The sequence below is a fragment of the Balaenoptera ricei genome, chromosome 2 (genome assembly GCF_028023285.1).
Source record: "Balaenoptera ricei isolate mBalRic1 chromosome 2, mBalRic1.hap2, whole genome shotgun sequence".
NCBI lineage: Eukaryota > Metazoa > Chordata > Mammalia > Artiodactyla > Balaenopteridae > Balaenoptera > Balaenoptera ricei.
The window spans coordinates 21,137,369-21,157,164 of NC_082640.1; the positions used below are offsets into that span (position 1 = coordinate 21,137,369).

General features: G+C 46.4%; 1 protein-coding gene across 6 annotated transcripts in view; it reads right to left on the reverse strand.

The window, feature by feature from the left end:
• Window positions 1-19,796, reverse strand: part of CELF2 (CUGBP Elav-like family member 2) — a 528,392-nt gene that overhangs the window by 71,383 nt on the left and 437,213 nt on the right. For all 6 annotated transcript variants that reach the window (XM_059912093.1, XM_059912095.1, XM_059912097.1 and 3 more), the window contains 2 exons: window positions 12,116-12,164; window positions 3,703-3,837 (listed from right to left, as the gene is read on the reverse strand). In XM_059912093.1, the coding sequence (XP_059768076.1) occupies window positions 3,703-3,837; window positions 12,116-12,164 (184 nt within the window). The remainder of the gene's footprint in view (window positions 1-3,702; window positions 3,838-12,115; window positions 12,165-19,796) is intronic.

Here is a 19,796-nt window from a genome sequence, read left to right on the forward strand (position 1 = left end):
AGGAAATCAACATGCTAAGGTGACACTGTCCAGTAAATATGTTGGCTCAGAAGCCTCAAGCTTTGATTCTGAGAGCAACCATCTCATTTCACTTGCCATGTGTGGGCTTGTGCTACCCTGCTTGCTTTCTCAATGAAGGCTCACACAGCGGGCCTGAGAGGTGGATATGCCACTGCAGAAGGATCTGAGTATCATGAGGGGCTTGAAAGCATCTCAAACCAGGCTTTCCAAATCAGAAAAAAACGGCAGAATGGGTTACCGCCCCCAAAGGGGAAAAAATGCACGTTTAGATGTGGGCATACAGCGTAAAGCGAGGCAGAGTCCTAATGTTTGTTGAGTGGTTTCAACAGGCTTGGCAGGTGCTGTCCGTGTATAGGCATGACAATTTCCCAGCAGGATGGGGCAGAGAGGTCCCATCTTAAAACATGGCACAGATCTGGGTGCTGGTGAATAACTATGGGACTTTTAAAATAGTCTTTCTTGCCAATGTGTAGATCATGATTTTTTTTTTTTTTTTAAAAGACAGTGATTCTAACTGAAAGTACAGCAGGGCTAAATAGGTACAAAGATGTGGGTGCTGGCAGCCCACTACTCTGATTTGGGGCAGGGGTACTGAATCAACAGCCTGGAGGAACCTCAGCTTAACACCTGCCAGGTAGGAATGTCAACTACTGATGTGGCAGAGAATGAACTACACGAGACGCCTGTTGGGGACCCAGGGCTACTAACTGCCTCCTCTGTCTTCCTTCTTGTAGCTGAACTGGGCAAAAGCAAAACCAAGAAAAGTGAACCACTCAAGGGCACCTCTCCCTCATCATAATCAAATGGTTCGATTTAAATCCTTTCCTACTGACTAATTTATACCCTGGTTTAGTATTACAAGGTACTTTTCAGAGCAGCCAAGCTTTCATTTCACTTCATTTTTATTTATTTTGTAAACAGCTGAGCCAGCAACAGGCATGGAGACCAGAAATGCTGAACGCCCCTGATCTGCAGTGCTGCACTTATTAATATTTGATTGAAAACTGCAATTCTTTAATGAAAGCAAAAGAGTAGCATGAAAGAGAACTGTTCTTTCAACAAATCACTGATTTAGGAGCAGTCCCCAGTATCCAGGAGTCCCTGGGTCCTGCTAATTGAAAAATGCAACACTGTCTTTATATTTCAGAACAAATGAGAATAAATGAGTATTATCTTTTTTGCCACAGGGAATTCTCATCAGTTTGCCAGAAAATCAGAAATTATTTTTCTGTTAACAAAAAAGGGGGGGGGGGCAGGGAGGAGGATTCTACTCTTTACATTGAACCAGCAGTTGCATAAAATATTGATGAAAGTGCTCCCATCACTTGTTTCAGAAATAGGCTGCTTCTGGTATCAAGTGCTGGTTCATCAACCAAATGGCAGATGGAATTGGTCAGGTTCTCCCATCAAGTACAGTGTCTTGACACCCTTTCCTATGAAAGTTTTGACCATTTAAAAAATCTCATCTGCGAAAATAGCTAACATACGCTCAAGGATCTCTAGGCACCAATGTTCTTCATCACTGTCCCCATTGGACAGATGGAGAAATTGAGGCAGAGAATCAGTTTGTAAATCAGCAGAGGGAGAACAGAAGTCCAGCATTCCTACTTCATAGTCAAGGCCTCTATGAAACACTATGGATGGCCTGCTTCTACAAAAAACCTACCATGGCAGTAGCTCATCACGCCCTATCAGAGAAGCAGGGCAGATATTTAGACTGCTGCCATTTTCGAGTGTGGAAACTGGGGACAGAGATAGGACAATGAATGGACCACGCCCATGATTCATGTCAGGAGAAGTTCTGGGACTGGGCCCCAGGGTCATTGACCTCCAAGGCACTATACATTTCACTATGCCTATCGGTTCTTTCTCCATGCTGTACACCTTGGCGAATGCAAAAGTGCAATGATAACACGGAAGTGTGACTGAGAATAGTCACAGGGGGAGAATAGTGGTTCTTATTACTAAACTGGCAGCAGAAAAGGGATCGCAAAAATATTCTTTTGTCTTTCTTGCCTATTTAATTCTTCCTCAGCCCCGCTGCTTTCTCCCGTGCTATTCGCTCTCCTGGTCTGTCTACCTATCTACCTCTCCTGGATCAGATGTGATGATAAGCTCTCCTGGTGCGTATCTCCAGGATGGCACAGAGGGACCCAGGATAGAAATCCTGGTATCCTTCTGCCTGCGAGGCTGGATAGGAACCAGAGGCGATGCGGGTGCCCAGGACAAGGAACTATTTTGGGTGACACTGGTAAAGGCACACGTGGTAAGTGACAGATTAGCTTGAGGCACTGGGTCTGCTGTTTAGGGACCCCACTCAACATCATGTCTTGCTCAGCTTTTAGACTCCCATCTTTCAGTGAGTGTTAAGTGTCATTTCCAGGCCTCCTCCTCCTCTTTTTCTTAAAAACCACCTTCAGAAGAAAATATAGGCATCACAAGCTTGGAGTTACTCCTCCTCCTCCTAGTTCTCCTCGAGATCACCTCCGTTTCAGGGCTTTGGAGGTGGAGGTAGGTGGAAAACTTCTGTTCCCTGTGCCTTCGATTCTAGCAGTTGACATCATGAAGCTTTATGTCTAAAAGTCAAAAGAACAAATGTTCTTCCTCCCAGGGCACTGAGTTTACGTAAGACCAGGGAGATGAATGAAAACTAGTGCCTTGATACTTAAGGCTTAAACTTTTCTTTCAACATGGGGCGCGGGCAGTGCAGTCCCAGAACCAGAGATGGGGAACGTAAAGACATTTCTAATTAGCCCTGTGGAACTTGCCCTGGAAACCCCATTAATTGAATGAAATCCTCTCTGCGTTGCAAAAAGACAGATTTCTTACGAGAATGGAGAAATGTGTTTTCCATGTGCGTCTTCCCCTGGGCCTCCTGGGCTGACTCAGGAAACTAGTCAGATGGCTGGGAACACGGTGATAAGCCTTATAAGCGGTTTAAGGAGGGAGGCGTGTGGGTCCGTCAAAGGGGGAGGTAAATGTGGACAGAAGAGAGTCATCTCCAGCTACCTTGTGTGGCTGCTCACGGAAACACTGGTTTTCATCCGCGCTCGAAGCCCCAGCCTTTGCCTCTATCACGGTGACAAAGAACCTACAGTCTTCTCCTGGACGAAGTCACTTCTCTGTCACTTAATGGACCCCTGTATTTAGGACTCCAGGAGCTTTGCTCTTTGCCATAAAACCCTAACGCCCTGAGACAGGCCTGGTTACTCTGAGTCTGTATCTGCTCTGCACTATGCGGGGACAGGGGCCTTTTTTCTTGGTTTATTTCTCTGTCAAGAGGCCCACACGCTCAACATTCTCCCAGGCACAGGCAGAAAGCCAGAAGACTAAGATGCGAGCAGCAAACATTCTCTCTCGCCCTCCCCATCTCTCCCTAATACCTCCCAAAGCTCCTTCAATCTGAGATTGAAAAGGGATGTGTAACGGCAGGGCAGCCTGTGGGCCTCCCGTCTGACAGTGATAACCTGGGCTAATATGCTGCCACTAGGACCTTCTTGACTTGAGAAGTAAAAGGTGATCATTCCAGCTACGGTGAAAAGTTTGGGTTGGATAACTTTGTCCCGCGGGACGTATCTCAGGGTGACCTCTCGCTGAGTGTGGGAGCTACGTCTACCTTGACTGGGACACAGAGCTCCAATCAGCACTTAAGGGCAGAGACTCTGCAGGGAGCACACTCACCTCGACTCAGCCCGTCGGGTCCCCGGAGGATCCGGCATTCTTCTATCTGGCCAAATGGAGAGAACATCACCCGGATATCGTTCTCATTACATTTCTTCGAAACCATTCCTATGAACAATTTTCTGTCTTCCACGGCTAGAAGAGAGAAATAATGAATGAGCCAAGGCCATTTCACCTTCTTCCTCATAAACAATGCGTCATCACCACCTCCGACTGGGTCCCGAGGCTAACTCTTCAGACACTCAGGCCACTTTCCTCCTCCACACGTGCCGTCTCTGCTCTCCCCACCCTTGCTCGGCATCTCGGCTCCTATTCCAACACTGGGAGCTTGTTTACTAATAAAACATCTTCAAAGGACACGAAACACTGTTTTTAAGTCCTTTTCCCCCATTTGGAAACAGTAATATGTTTACTAAAATGTTAAAGTTCTAAGTAACTGCTAAATGCTACTGTCCCATAGAGAAATTTTGGGATACAGATTTTAATTTGTTTTGTTTTGTTTTTTCTTTTGGGTAGATGTTCTTTTAACTTGAGTGACAGCAAAAGAGAAAGATTGGGAGAGGAAAAATAACAGAAACAGATATAGTGGAAAATTGATAAACAAAACTTTTAACAAAGGATTCAATGGAAGAAAACATTCTCCTTCCCTGATTTCAAATAGCTTCGTCCCCACTGGTCCAGATGAGAACAGGAGACAGGAGAGATGTGAATTTCTCCAGAGAGCTGGTTAAGGGCCTTCTGTCCGTAGCACTGGCTACGCAGCCCTACCCAGGTCAGCACATGTGGTCTGCACCTTACAACTAAAGCTGAAGGCAACTGTAGTCGAGTGGGGCTGCGGTTATTTAAGAATCATGTCAGGGTGGCCCCAATCTCGGAGTGAAACCTGTCACCAAAAAAAGAACAAGGAAGGAACAATGCTATTCTGCTCACTTGGAGGTAGGATTCTTGATGAACAGAAAAGCATTTTGGGCGTGAGGGCAGCAACGTGCAAATTCTAACTTTGGAAGCTGTCATCGGGTAAAGACTAGGGAAGGTTTACCTCTGATGACCTGGGAGATTTTTTCCCCTAAACTGACATGCTTGTGCTCAGGATAACTGGCCTATACTCAGCCTCAAAGGCACAATTATTATGGATTTCAAGACAGTGTTTGGAGCCGTTTGTAGGAGACAGAGCAAAAGATAGTCTTAGAAGCCCTCAGGGAGAAGTCTTGCTTATTTCCCATGTTTCCTTTCAATCCATTTCTTAGAATTTAAAAAAAAAAAGAAAGAAAGAAAAAAAGAAAGAAAGAAAGAAAGAAAGAAAGAAAGAAAGATAGCCGGCTACACCAGCACTTCAGAAAGTCCTAGCTTATGGGATCATTTTATATCTGTATTATAATCTTGTCATTGCTATTTAATTGGCTTTTATTTCTGTTTCTCTTACTCTCTTTCTGGACAGTAAGTGTCTCATTATCATTTAACTGGCAAGAGTGTATTCTAGACTTGCCAGGGCCAGTTGCTTCGGGTACCTAAGTCAGAATCCCTGGTCTGTGTCTTCCAGGAGCCGGGATGGAAGATCTATAATGGAACAGAGACTCGTTTACTCTGAAGCAGCTCCGTCCAGTAGAACTCAGCGAAAAGGGAAAAGTTTGGTCTGTGACGTCCACCCCAGTAGCGAAAGCCATGTGTGGTCACTGAGCACTTGAAAGATGGCTACTGTGATCGAGAAAGTGAATTTTTCATGTGATGTAATTTTAACTAATTTAAAATTTAAAAGCTGCATGTGACTACTATATTGGACAAGGGTGGCGCTGAGGGGCTAAGAGCTCCTAGTTGTAGAATCCCAGGCCGGAAGTAACAGACTTGAAAGACATTTTGTCTGACTCTAAAGAGATGCCAAGGCTCAGCAGGGGGAAGGATCTGGCCAAGGATCATTCTACAAGGAGGCGGCCTAACCTGCACCAGGATCTGGTACCCTCTTCAGCCCAGGGTTCTGCTCACTCTCCTGCGTTTCTGGCGAGTCCAGAGGAGGCAGCTGAGGCTGGGAGGGTAGGGCAGTGCTGTGACTGGCTGACCCTGGTCCTCGTTCTAGTGCTGCCATGAAGGTGACGGGTGACCTTGGAGGATGAGCTGACCCCTGTGGACCTCAGTCTTGTCATCCATAGAATGAAGGTTTCAACTTGATTCTTTTTCCTCTTCTCTTTCCTTTCTCTCTCTCTTAAGTGATGGAGAGAAGGCAGCCTGGTTACACGCTTTGGCGGAATGAAGCACTTGAACATGGACTTCAGAATCCCTTTCTACCTAGCCTCTCTCTCCACACTGGTGGCGGCTCCCAAGACAACACAGAGAAACGAGGGCTCCAAAGAATACAGGTTGAAAAGCACAATTCCACAATCCTTGTGAACTATGAATCGGGTACCAGAGTTTGAGAAAGGCTTGATGTTAGATGTGGAATTGAAACCGGACTTTAAGAAGCACGTGCAGGGTCTGGACAGACTGGTACTGTGCTGGGGGCATCACATACTAACCGGACCAGGCGCAGAGTCGGGAATGAATAAGGACTGTCTTCGTGGCGGACGGAGGAAGGCAGCCTGATTGAAGCACAATATGTACCGTTTTCTGCTTCGTCTGCAGAGAGGGGCTTGATGCAGAAGGAAGGTCACAGGTGCTCCGGGGCCACTGCCTGTGTTGAGCTTCCTCAAGGAGAAAGGGGGTGTCACTGGCTCTCATTCCTCAGCAGAGGCTGCTGAGGACCCCACTTGCTTTATGTAGATGAAGATTTTTAAATTTAAGAAGTCCTTCTTTCTCTTGTCAGAGTAAGTGGACTACCAATGATCTACTAGGAACTGGTGAAAGCACAGTAAGTTGAGGGCTGTGTTGGCACCGGGGTCTAAGCATCAGAAGCATCAGATGCCCCAGAAGAGGTGCTTTCTTTCCAACGGGAGCCTTTGACCTCCAGTGCGACGCCAGACTCCTCAGCACGCGAGGACTCCAGTGGCCCTGAGAGCACGTGGCATTCCCTCGAAGCAGAAGGGGAACGGATGGGACTGGCGGAAACGGGGCTGGGGAGGGAGGGAAAACTTGCAGCTGCAGTTCTTGCTCCCCCGCCCTGATCCCTTCCTGCCCTCACCTCTGGGACTCCTACCCCGAGGAAGCTATGGCTGATACCTTGATGAGTAGAAAAAAATTTCTGTTGTATTTCTTCTTATCCTGAAGAATCAGGTTTTTGTTCTTTCAAACAAAAGCAAAGGATAAAGTCCCAGTTGGTCCTTGGTTTCCCTGATAAACCTATAATGACGGTATTTAGCGAAGACAATTTTCAGGGTTTGAGCTTCAGGGTGCGGGATGCTATAGTCAACTAAATGCGCAGCTCCTGAGAAGCTCAAGTATGACTCTTTTCCTAAGATGGATTTACAAAAAATGGAAACCATTTATGAAGAAATCCTGACATCCTAGGCACAATGAAGGTCTAAACTCAGGCAGGGAAATGAAAGATAACTGTCACTTTTTTCAGTAACAAGTATTAGCTAAAAAGAAAAGAAAAGAAAATCTGCACCATCCATATGCTATTCAAAGTGCTAACTTCCTTCCCTGTGTGTGTTTGTTGGCACGTGTGTGCATGTATCAAGGAACCTGGATGTTGGCAACCTTCTGCAAGCCAAAGTAGCTCTGTGGTTTTAACAGTTGGGCCTTGTTTGCTTTAATGGTGAAATGGGAATAACTACAAATATCCAGCTTTCCTCTCAGTGAGTTTTCCCGATCTTCCAGTGAAAATTTTTATTCCTAGGATCCCCATTCTAAGGATCGCTAAACAGCTTTGTCAACATTTTAAATAAACTTAATTATCTTGAAATCACTTAACTTTTTCATCAATGTTTGATGAATTTCCTGGTGGGCTTTTCCTAAGTATTCATGGGCAGTTAAGTATCTCACCAGTTTTTTCAATCCACAAGAATGTCAATTGCTTAGATAAACCTACCATATTCACAGTATTCTGCTAAGTGCTTTAGGGGAACTAAAAAAAATAAATAAATAAAAGATAAGGTGTTTGCCCTCTAAAGAAAAAGTCTGTTTCCCTTTAGGATAACCAATGAATGAATGAGGGGAAATACTTCATATACCACGTGGGCACAGGTGGGGTTGCTGCCATCAATCACAGTAGCAGAACTGAAAGTGGATTCATAGCAGTGACCACTGCCAGCTCCCCTTCCGTGGTATAAATGAGAAGGGGTTAATATTAAATATAAGTGGGGACTCTTTTAAGTTCAGGGACTAGAAACTTCATTTTTTAAAACTCCCCTAATTGTAAGTCTGTGCTAACACACCGGTGTACAATCTGTCAAAGTCACACCTGGATTCGGGGCGGCCTGAATTAATTAACAACTTTTCAATGTGTTAGTGCTAACATATGGCATTTAATTACGGCCTCCGAATCCACGGGTCTCTCTACTTTGAATTTCAAAATGATTTCTTCATCTTCTAGTACATCAGCAAGTGACTGCATGGGAACACCCCGGATTCCTTTCTCTACAGGCCTCGCCCTCCCCAGGATGACAACGTCTGGTCATCCTGACTCTTGTGAGCTCGGAACTTGATGCACAGCCACTGGGGGTTTTAGAGGCCTTGAGGAAAGAGATGGGGGTGGGGTGCTTAAATGGCATTTCTGGATTCAAGGCTCTAAGGACCCTGACAAGCTGCGAGGTTGGAGGTTAAAGCAGGATGGACCTGATACTCTGCCTACAGAGTCAAAAATAATCCTTCAAGTCAGAAGTGTGACTTCACAGTGAACACTGGCTCCAGCCCCCGAGACCCCAAAAACAGAACCAAAGGCAACCGCCACGACTTCCTTGTCACCCACTGCTGGACCGACTTCAGATCCAGCAACTGCCTTTCACTTTCAATCTCGCACGGCTGGTTGCTTTTTCTGCACAGTGACGGAAGATTAAAAGCTGGAAAACAGGCCCTCCAATGGGAGAGAGAATGATAAAGAGTGACTAGGTGTGCGTGAGTGTGGCTGGTCCCTGAAATAATCCACGCCTCCTCCAATGCTCTTCCTGTACCATCCACTCAACTAGGTGTCAGGGAAAAATTACCAAAAAAGGTGGGTGCTGTTGAAATCTGGGTGTATACTCAGTGTGCTCTTCTTAAAGTCCCTGACATTGTATTGCCAATCCAGAGGAGGATCCGTTTTTTGGATACCTGGCGCAGTAGAAGCATAAGAAATGGAAGATGCTAGGAGTTTACATAAATGTGCTAGAGGCTGCAGCTGAAATCAGAGCCATTGGAAGGGCAGGTTCTAGGAAGCCGTGGAGATTTCAGAAGCCCGTTCAGTAAGACAGTAAAGTGCAGGGCAGATATAGCAGACTAACATTTCTGGGCTTTGTCAGAATCCCTGCATGGACAAAAGCTTAAAAGAGTCATTGCTTTTCCGGAATGCGTTTGTCCATCACTAATGAATCTGTGATGAGTCTTGCTCAGCAAATATGAAGTTCGGGAAATCTGAACACGATGATAATGAAGAGAGTAACTGTTTCACTGTGATGAGTCCTTTGTGTCATCCATAAATGTCAGCAAACTCAAAAAAAAGTGCAATTAGAGCTCGTTATATTTCTTTCACAGCCACAGGAGCTATTTCGAGCATCTGAGCCAAAGAGATCTTGGTGCTCTCTGAGCTGCAGAAACTATGCTTACCTGTTAAAAATGTCATGTGAAATCAGAAAAGGCTTGCAGCTTTCATCCCTGGCTTTGGGAAATAATACCTTTCTCCTGATTCTTCCAAGCAGGTCCAAGGACAACCCTGAAGTCTGCTCATGGCTGTGCAAGGTGGGGGTCCGTCTGAGCCTCCGTGAAGAAGAGCTCTTTCAAAGCAGCTTTTGGTCCATTTACACTATTTGACTTTTTCTTTTTACTGGAAATTCAGAAAATGAAGGTAGATCTGCAAGCAAAGGGACAACTGGCCCAGCAAGAAGGTTTGGGGGTTTTCCTTTAGGTGTACAGATCTAAGCTTTGGCAGGAAGAGCCCAAGGCTGGAAGGGCTGGCCTCTGCTCCCAGGATGCACCAAAACAGCTACCTCAACTGGCTGGAGCTACGCCACCAATGTAGCAGACTGCACGCACGCTACGTGCCAGGTGTGACGCAAAGCTCTGCGGGTGTTAACTGCATGATGACTCTGTAAGGCGGGCCTTACAGGAAGAGCACAGACTAGACTTCCGGAGCCCCTCTTACAGCGGGAGAGATGGAGGCTGGGTGAGGTTAGTAAAGAACTTGCTCAAGGTCATAGCCAGTAAGTGCAGGGTCCGGGTCAAGTCCAGGCTCCTCAAAATAGATTTCCCCTGCTACCCTGGGGCGCTTCCTGAAAAATCACATTTTTAGGTATTTGCTCATCTTAGTAAAACAGAGTCCAATCCTGCTTGGCTTTTGAGATCGTGCAACATGGGGTGTGCCCACGGTAGTTTGATTCTATTGCTGTGGTTTTAGATCCAAAGCAAACACTACCCTCAGTGTCCAAAGGAGACAGAGGACAGCAAGGGCAGCTGACCATTTTGAGCCCTCCCGGCAGCTACCCTGCGGACAGTCAGGGCTCGCACCTGCACAGGAGAAAATGCAGAAGGAGAAACCCTTTCTCGGTTCAACTCTTCGGGTATTTTAAGTCAGACATTTCCAACTCGGTTCTCTCTTTTGTCACGTTTTTATCACTACGGCCTAAGGTTCAGACGAACCCCCTCCTGCAGACTTTGATCCCATGGCCCGTGTCCTGAAACGGTTTGGAGAATTATGGGGCCAAAGGACAGAGAACATCTCCTGGTGGCTGGATGTGCCAGGATGACCTTCACTGATGGAATTCATCCCACAAATACTAGATCCATCCCGCCTCTCTCCCAGGAGGAAGAGAACAGATTGTAACACGCACTCCTGGAGCAAATCGGCACGGGGAGATGGCCTTCTGCCTGGGCAGACACACTCGGCGAAGGCCCCTAAAGGCCAGGGAACACTGGCCAACATCTTATAGAAGTGCTCGATCATTTACAAAGCACTGTCACAAACATCTTCTATGAGTCTTAAAAAAAAGCTCATCTATGAGAGGCAATTAGCATTATTCCCATTTTATGAATGAGGAGACTAAAGTCTGGTCTTTAAGTGATTATGAGATACTGAAACCAGTGACAATGAATGTGAGTTCCAGCAGGTAAGGGACAGTGTCTCTTGTGTCCTTTTTTTCTTCTTTTAAAAATTCACTGCTGCAGTCCCAGCTTCTGGCAACGTGCCTGGCACATAGTAAGTAATCGATGAATAACTGTCAAGTACAGGAATGAGGTGACTGGACCAAGATCCCACAACAAAGCAGGGGTGGATTTTAGACCCTCTGACATTCAATGCCACGTCTGTGATAAAGTACTGTAGGAACAAGGGAGTTAGACGTGCAGAGACGTGTGTGGCTGGTGAGGGGATGGTGGGGAAGCACCAATATCTATTCTCCAACAGACACCACTGTACGATGTGGAATTTCTTTCGAAACTGTCTAGTGTGTGGGGCCGGAAAATGGGATGCACTACAATTAGCAAAAGAAAATACCTCGTGGAGAGATGCAGAGCCCCGCCATAATTTACACCTGCAGATAATGCAGATCTCTTAAGTGTACGGCTTCTGCTCCATGACTAATTAACGAGGTGCAGAGCTGCCCGGAGGAAGGCGACCATGCTGACCATGTCAGTCTTGTGGGGCAGGAGAGGGCTGAGGTCTAGGAAGGCAGACGATTCCTTTAACATACAATGCAGCCAGTCCAAAGAACAAAACAGGGACAGAAGGTTTGCAGAAGTGGAAGCAAAAACTTGAGAGAGAAATGGGGTTAGCAACCCTCCGGTGTCTTGGAGAGGCAAGTCTCAATTATTTCACCGACCTCATCAAATGCGTTTTTCTTTTTTTTTTTTTTTTGCACCGACTGTATATTTATTTAATCAGCCAACGGAATTCTGAATGAATGTGGATGCAAATGCATGGATACAAGCTGGAGAAAAGTGCAGTGAGACAGTCGCAAAGCCAGAGGACCAAAGGGAGGGGGGGAAAAAAGATAGCCTCATTCTTGGTGGGCGATGCCTTTCTCACTCACCTTCTCTGCATAATATAAGGTCACCCCTCCCCATCAGATGCCCAAGCTGCTGTCAGAGGAGGTAAACAATAGCCACAGGGTGGCCACACAGAGCAAGCCCCAAACAGGGACACAGAAAGCCGTTTCTTGTAGCATCTTCACAGGTCTTTACCCCAGAGATACAGGAGGCAGGAGAGCGAGGTACCCACCGCGATGGAGGTTTCCTGGGGCACATCTCTCTGCCTTCCCCAGAGAAACAGCAAGGGGGGCCAGCTCCTCCCGCCCCCCACCTCACGTCTTCACTTAAGGGAACAGACATTAAAAGGAAGACAGTCAGCACCACCTACCGTTTGATTTTTCACTGTCTGCAGGTTTCATCTGAATGGGATGATGCATCTAAAAATAGAAAAGTGAGAAAGTAAGGCAGATTGAACAAGTGTTCAACAGTCTCAGAAATCCCATGCTATTCAACGCAGCTACTGATATTGTTATAAGGGCACGTAAATAATAACGAGACCTCTCACAGTTAAAATGAACTACCTTAAAATGCAAGCATGTGTTTGATGTTCAGCAATAGGATACATTTAAGTCCCGGGGTGCTGTGACATGGTATCTTAACACGTGGGCTTTGCAGTCAGGCTCAAGTTCAAAACCTGGTCCTGCCATTCAATATGGTTTCTGCCTGGATCTTACAGGTAATTCTGGTTCTGCCATTCATTACAACTACGTGACCTCGGGCAAGCGTCTTAACTTCTCTGAGCTTCAGTCTCCTCATCTGCGAGATGGAGGTGACACCTGCATAGTAGGGCCGCGAGAATTACCTGAGAAAATGCATGTGACGTGCTTAATGCATGGGGCATAGAAAAAAAATAGTTATTGTTATTTTGTATTATTACAAATTAAAACACAGATGATCTGTTTTTCTTCTGGCCGTTCTATGTCTGCTGCATGGCTGTTTCTTAGAGTTCTGAGTAATTTGAAGGTCGACCAGTTGATTGATTGAGGCGCCATTATCTCATTTTTATTAAACACGAAGTGTGAAACAGGAATGCAGAGGCACCGAAAGAATGGAAGGAAGGAGAGAGGGAGGGAGGAGGAAAAGCAAGAGTGAGGGGCTTATGATCACATTCAGTACATACGTAGGGGGAGAAAGCGCCTGAGACAAAGTGGAACCAAGATCCTGCATCACGGCAGAACGAGATGCTCTATGGTTCTTTAAACGATGCCAATCACATCGTTGTGCATGATCTGCAGATCTGCAGAGCACAGAAAGCTGCCACCATTTCCAATTAAAATAAATTCCTCAAATGACTTTCATGGGTTCTCTTGCTTCATATTTCATCCTACCCCAAGGAACGTCGCAGCCACAGGGTAGATGGAATCAGTGGCTGTGCAAATGCTTTTATTATAATGGGCCCTATTCTCTCTGAACCTTTAATTTCCCCAGTGGACTTCCCTTACTTGCCAGCCACAGCTCTGGGCTTTATCTAATTGAAATGAAAGGGGAATGGTACTTGGCTCTGGCACTGAAATGATGGGAAACGATTATCAGGCGGTCGAGACCACGTGCACCTAATGCCTGCCAGGGTCTTCAAAACACAAGAGGAAGAGGTAAGAGGGAGCAGTATCAGGGGACAAGAGGCTAAATAATTCAGAGCTGCTTCGTTTATTCTCAAAGGCAAGATGCTCTTATGCACGGAGCATAGGCCTGGAGTTGTGGGGTCTACTTGTATTCCCACTCTACTCGTTAACATGCTCAATTTGTAGAGAAGAGACTAGCATGAGAATGGAATGCTTAGGAGTCAGTAAGTAGACCTGCCTTTTAAGAAAAGGTGCTGTGGGAGCCCAGGGGAGCAGATACTTCATTCTGCCTGGTGAGGGAGGTGGGGGGATTTGTGGCAAAGGGCCCATCTGCTTCGAGTCCTAAAGGCTGGTTGGACTTGCCAGCAGAGGAAGGGGGTGGCTCTTGAAACGAATGGACAACCCCACACAAGGACACGGTGGTGAGAAAGCCCTCAGTCCTCCTGGAGGGAGTCCACAGTATGAGGGTGGAAGGCACGAGAAGGGGCTGCCAGGGCAGCCAGCATCCAGGCCTTAGAGGAACCCACGTGCTAAGGAGCTGAAATTTCCTCTAAAAGTCAACGATCAGGCATAGAATATTTAAGGAGCAAGGCAATGAGATCCCATTTGCGTCCTTGAAAAGTCATTTTTGGCTGCAGTGTGGAGGACGGATGGTAGAAGAGAGACACAGGAGGCAGGGAGAACAGTTAAGAGGCTACTGCAACAGCCCACGTCAAGCAGGGAAGGTCTAAACCTCAGAGGTAACTGGCTGGTTGTAGGGATGAGGGGGCAGCGGAACCCCAGGCCTGGACAACTAAATGTGTAGTGGGATCACTGCTATTCATTTCACTTTTGTGTCCTATATATAACTGCCTAAATAGGGAAAACACGAGAAAGCAGTTTGGGGAGGGGGTGTAGAGACTGATGGGCACAGGTCAGGACACGCTGCATTTGGGGTGAAGTTGGAAATGTGGGTCTCAAGCTGTTGGGACAGCTCTGGGAGGTGGTGGAAGCCCCAGGCGTGGCTGAAACTGTCCAGAGAGGGAAATGCAGAGTGAAGAGAGACAAGAGCCAGGGGCAGAACTGTGGAGAACAGCCAGGAAGAGGAGCCTAAGAGGGACAGAGCAAAGGGCCATCCAGAGAAGCAGGAGCAGAACAGCTGGCCCCACTGGAGCCACGCAGGGAGTTTCAAGAACAAGGCGATGGTTAGAGCAAGTGCTCTTAGACGCTACGATGAAAACGCCCCAGTACCCTTCTGGGTTTGGCAATACAAAAAAAAAATTTTTTTTTTTAAGGGAATTTATCAAAACAGTTTCTGTGGGGTGGTAGGGGCCAGAATGCCAGCTTGTAGGCAGCGGGAGAGTAACAGGAAAGGTAACAGTTGATATGAGAAATGCAGACAACTATTTCAAGAAGATTAGCTCTAAGTGGGGAAGACAGGAGGCTCGGTGGAGGATGGGGGAGGAGGATGGGGCTGGGGTCTCTCCTTTCCAGATAGGAAAGACTTGTAACAGGTCAATGAGCTGAAAAGACTCAAATGAGGTTCACAGGTTCAAGGGATAAGAGACAAGAGATAAGTGTACCAACGTTATGTATAGGACACAAAAATGAAATGAAGGACTCTTGCCCTTGGGAGGATGCCGACCCAACATGGTCGTTGATAGGCACATATATAAAGGAGAAAAGATGGTGACCAGCATCAGAAAAGCAGCACAGAGAGAGCGCCGTGAGCATTCAGATCCATCTGTGACGCGCACGGAGGTCTGGAGGAGGAAATCTGGGAGCAGTAAGGACAGAATCATTCGACTCTAAAGCTGCAAAGGGCCCTGGGAGTCATTTCATCCAATGTTCTCAATGTATAGGTCTGAAGGGAATAAGTGACTTCACTAAGGACACACAGATGGTTAATGACAGAGTTGGGATCAGAAATCTAAGCTCCCTACTCTTAATCCAGTGCCGATTCCCCCAAAGCACATTGCTTCCCCCCAAAATGCCCAACACGGGATTTGGACTTATGAGCCTATGATGCTGAACTGCAGGCTTCACTCACTGCAGGCACCAGACAGACACTCAGTTGAAGGCGCCAGCAATATCCCCTTGGGTGAAAGTAATCTTCCTCTGCCCTCGCATCATGCTTTATCTACGGAGCTTTAAGACGGGTATTGCACGAAGACTTGGCTCTGGGTTTTCCTGCTGCTGCTGAGAGAATTAGCTCTGATTCTGACCTAAGACTATCCAGAAGGCTCAGGAATGTAGCAGTGGTAGCTACGGCCACTGCCGACTTGAACTTGGTTTCGGTCTTTCTGGGGCTCTGAAGGGGAAAAAAGTCAACCTCACAGAGATCTGGGTTGTCAGACCAAGGTGAATTCTGAATGCGTGGTCACCCTACTCCAGCGATGTTCTGAAGACAATTTAGATAATGTATGTAAAGCGCCGTGACCTTCTTGGAGAGAGGTATTCAATCAGGACTGTATTAAGAATGGCTCATTACCAGGAACAGTTCATTTGAGTTACAAATTCCTGATCAGATACAGGATGTAAATGTCAAGGAAGACAAAAAAAAAACACATGGTTTGGAGGAGTCGTTCTCATAATGTGTGTCACTTCCTCAAAGTCTCATGATTCCAAGAACTTTGGGAGATTTGTTGAGCGGAGTAGGGAAGTTATTGTAAAGGAAGGGGTATTCTAGTTTAAACTTTCAAATTATAATACAGGGATTCTTTCCCTGTAACAGGAAATGATGTCAAAGATTTGACCCAGTAGGATGCTAAGACCACTCACACATTCGCTTATTTCTGCTTTGACCAGGTGATCTGTTACATGGTGGGAATAATGGGTGAAAAAGAGTTCTGGTCATGATGGAGTATGTAATGTAAGGATGAGACAGACAGACCAGCCGTTTCCCACATGCAGTGTGGGAACTCAGAAGAGACACACCCCACACAGTCAAAGGAACGGCAAGAAGGCATCTCAGTTGAAACCACGGTCAAGTTAGATCTTGAAGGGACCCTAACGCTAACCAGGACTTGAGTGAAGGGCATTTCAGGGAAGGAACAACAAATCTGAAGGAACAGAGTAAGAGAAACTAAGTCATATTGTTCCTGAAGAATGATGATGGGACATTCTAACCAACAGAGGAAGCAATCGATGTCACCAGAGATCATTCACCAAACACAACGTAACTGAAGCATGACAAGACCAACAGTGAGGGATACATTCCTGGATCGGAGAAGTTCAAGTACAGGGAAAACAATGCACATCTCAGCCCTGAATCAAAACTGCCCTGGACTGGCAGCCAGAGGCTCATCGCCTTCCTCAAGGACTGAAGGTGACCCCCACGGCATCAAGAACTGAAGCTTGTCAACAGTGCTTCTGTCATGACGGGGAACTGGCGCCTCCAATACCAGAGCTGGAGGGGCCAGAGGTCAGAGGTCTGCACTGTGCTCTGCACTGGGGAGGGTCCCAGGCGATGGCAGCAACAGGAGGAAGGGCCCGATAACTTAGCCGTCACCCTTCCAATCTCTTAACGTCCCACCAGTTGCAAGGGAACCTCAGAGTTGAGGGTTGGGGCTGGACCCCTCCTCCTTCTGTCTATGGCGAGTGAGCACATCCTCTTCAAGAATTCTCCCAAGGAGTCTCCTGAGAGGCATGTTATTTTTTAAATTAATTTTTATTGGAGTATAGTTGATTTACAATGTTGTGTTAGTTTCAGGTGTACAGCAAAGTGAATCAGTTATACATATATGTATATCCACTCTTTTTTAGATTCTTTTCCCATATAGGTCATTACAGAGCACTGAGTAGAGTTCCCTGTGCTATACAGTAGGTCCTTATTAGTGATCTATTTTATATATAGTAGTGTATATATGTCAATCCCAATCTCCCAATTTATCCCCACCCCTGCTTTTCCCCTTGGTAACCATAAGTTTGTTTTCTATATCTATAACTCTGTTTTATAGGTAAGTTAATTTGTACCTTTTTTTTTTTTTTTTTTAGATTCCACATATAAGTGATATCACATGATATTTGTCTTTCTCTGACTTACTTCACTCAGTATGACAATCTCTAGGTCCATCCATGTCTCTGCAAATGGCAGTATTTCATTCTTTTTTATGGCTGAGTAATATTCCGTTGTATATATGTTAAGAGGCATGTTAATTATACTGAGGCTGCATAATTAAGGCAGTTAATTATACTGATACTGTTTAACTCCAGCCATCACCAATGGATGAGTTAACCACCTTTAACGTGAGACTCCATCATCACACTGGATCAGCTGGGTCTGGAAAAACCTTCACTGGTCTGTATTGTCATGATTTGTCTACTTGGTCAGAGGAGTCTAGGCATTTTATAACCTCCGGCCTGTGACACTGACAGGGTAGCCTCCCTGAGGGCTGGAGGAACAGCAGCAGTGAGTCTAAGACTTGAGTTCAGCTCAGCTGCCCTTGGAGCGAACTTCGACCACAACAGGGCTCTGCTTGTCTCACACCACCAGGCTCCCCTGTGGCAGAGGGCCTGTCCCAGGGAGGCAAAATCAAGTGCTTTGGAAACAGATCCTGGTTCCTGGCAGTGCATTTGACTTAACAGAGTTCATCAAGTTTACGTTTCAATGACGAAAGCCTTCCAAACCCATTTCCTTGAAGATTTCTTTGTACGTGAATTTCTTTTGCATTTTATTACAGAACAGTGACATCTTGCCTCCTGTTCAACAGTAAGGTACTGGGTAACTTGTTGGTTTCTATTTAGCCCTACTTATTTAAAGGCAAGTGAAATCTATAAAATAGATAAACAACAAGGATTTACTGTAGAGCACAGGGAACTATATTCAATATTTTGCAATAAATTATAATGGAAAAGAATAAAAAAGGAACATAAATACATACATATATATGCATAACCAAATCACTTTGCTATACCCCTGAAACTAACGTAATATTGTAAATCAACTACACTTCAATTAAACAAACAAAAAGCAAAGGAAATCTAATGAAAGGAGGAATTGCAAGAGCTCCCTCCCTCCCTCTGGGACGGGTACTGGAGTCAAGCAGCTTCTGGAGAAATCGGTGGTTTACTTCCACTTACATCTGTGTATTCAGTTTTGATCACATGCTTAGGGCACTGTGACTGCAGCCCACTGAGCTGCCGTTTCTCGGGGGTCTGATTAGGGTCTCACCATATGCAGGCCACTCCTCTCTGGGCTGGTTTTCATCCCACACCTCCTCTCTCGTGGGAAGCTGTGAATGTCGGAGGGCGCCAGCCTCCAGTACCAAGCCTCACCCTTTATCCTGCCTCCTAATGATGAGTGAGTGGCCTCTGGCCCTTTTTCTGCTTCTCCGCCACATACACATGGGGTCCCAGAATTGAGTTCCCCTATTGCTGACGGGACCTGCTGCTCCTCACTCCCGAACGCGTTTACCTTGGATGTGTGACCCAGGGGCCCAGCTGTGGCTCAAGGAAATGAAGGTGAGGACACAGCTGTGGGGCAAAGGCATCCCCCAAAGCCTGTGGGGGTGACAGCACGTGGAGGGAGCTGCAGAGGCCCCATTACGAGTCCCATCACACCCCAGCGACAGAGACGCTGCTGGGCCACAAGCACCAGCATCCACGAACCAGGTTCTCTGGAGTCGCACAGTCTACCAAGTCAGCGTGATTCCTCCACATCTCTCTGCCTTAATCCTGTGATGGTTACGGGGGCGATTCTGAGTTGAAATAGGCAGTGTTAAGCCAGGTGGAGGCCGGAAGATAGAAGACCCGGGTGAAGGTGAGTTGGCTGGTTTCTCACACCCAGGAGAACGCACGTTGAAACTTGTTTAACTCCAGCCATCACCGATGGATGAATTAACCACCTTTAACGTGAGACTCAATAAAAACATGCCATTTTTAACATGAAATGGGTTTTACAGCGTCACTGTTACGCCTATCATTATTAAACCCATCCTGACACCTAGAAAGCGCAGCCGTGATGGCACATGCTATAAGCTTACTGCCCATAAAATATTTAAAGGGAGAAACAGAGGGGGGAGGGAAGAAGTGGATGCATGAAAGAGCCACACGCCAACCAAATGAGAAAATGAACGGACTCCAGCCAGGAGAGACGAACTGGGATTTTCCTTTGGCTCGCTGACAGTGCAGATGTGACTCCTGCAGAAGATACTTGGTATCCTGTTGGAGAGTGGACTGTGCGATACCAAAGGCACCCACGCTTCCTGAATTCTTCTCAAACAAGTTGTGTAAATGGGCAAAAACAAGTTTCAAAAGAACTGCCACCAACTGGACGCACGCCATCCCCCACAAGGAAAGTGTGTGTCTTGTCAAGGGATCTTCTACGACCATAAGGTACTCCCAGGGCTACAGAGGCTCCCCTACCTCTCTAGGTAGGAGATTCTGCCATTTCCGTCACTGTCCTTTATGCTCCGCGTAAAGGAGACTGGGAAGAAACAAAGGGAGTTTTAGGAATGTTGACTTATC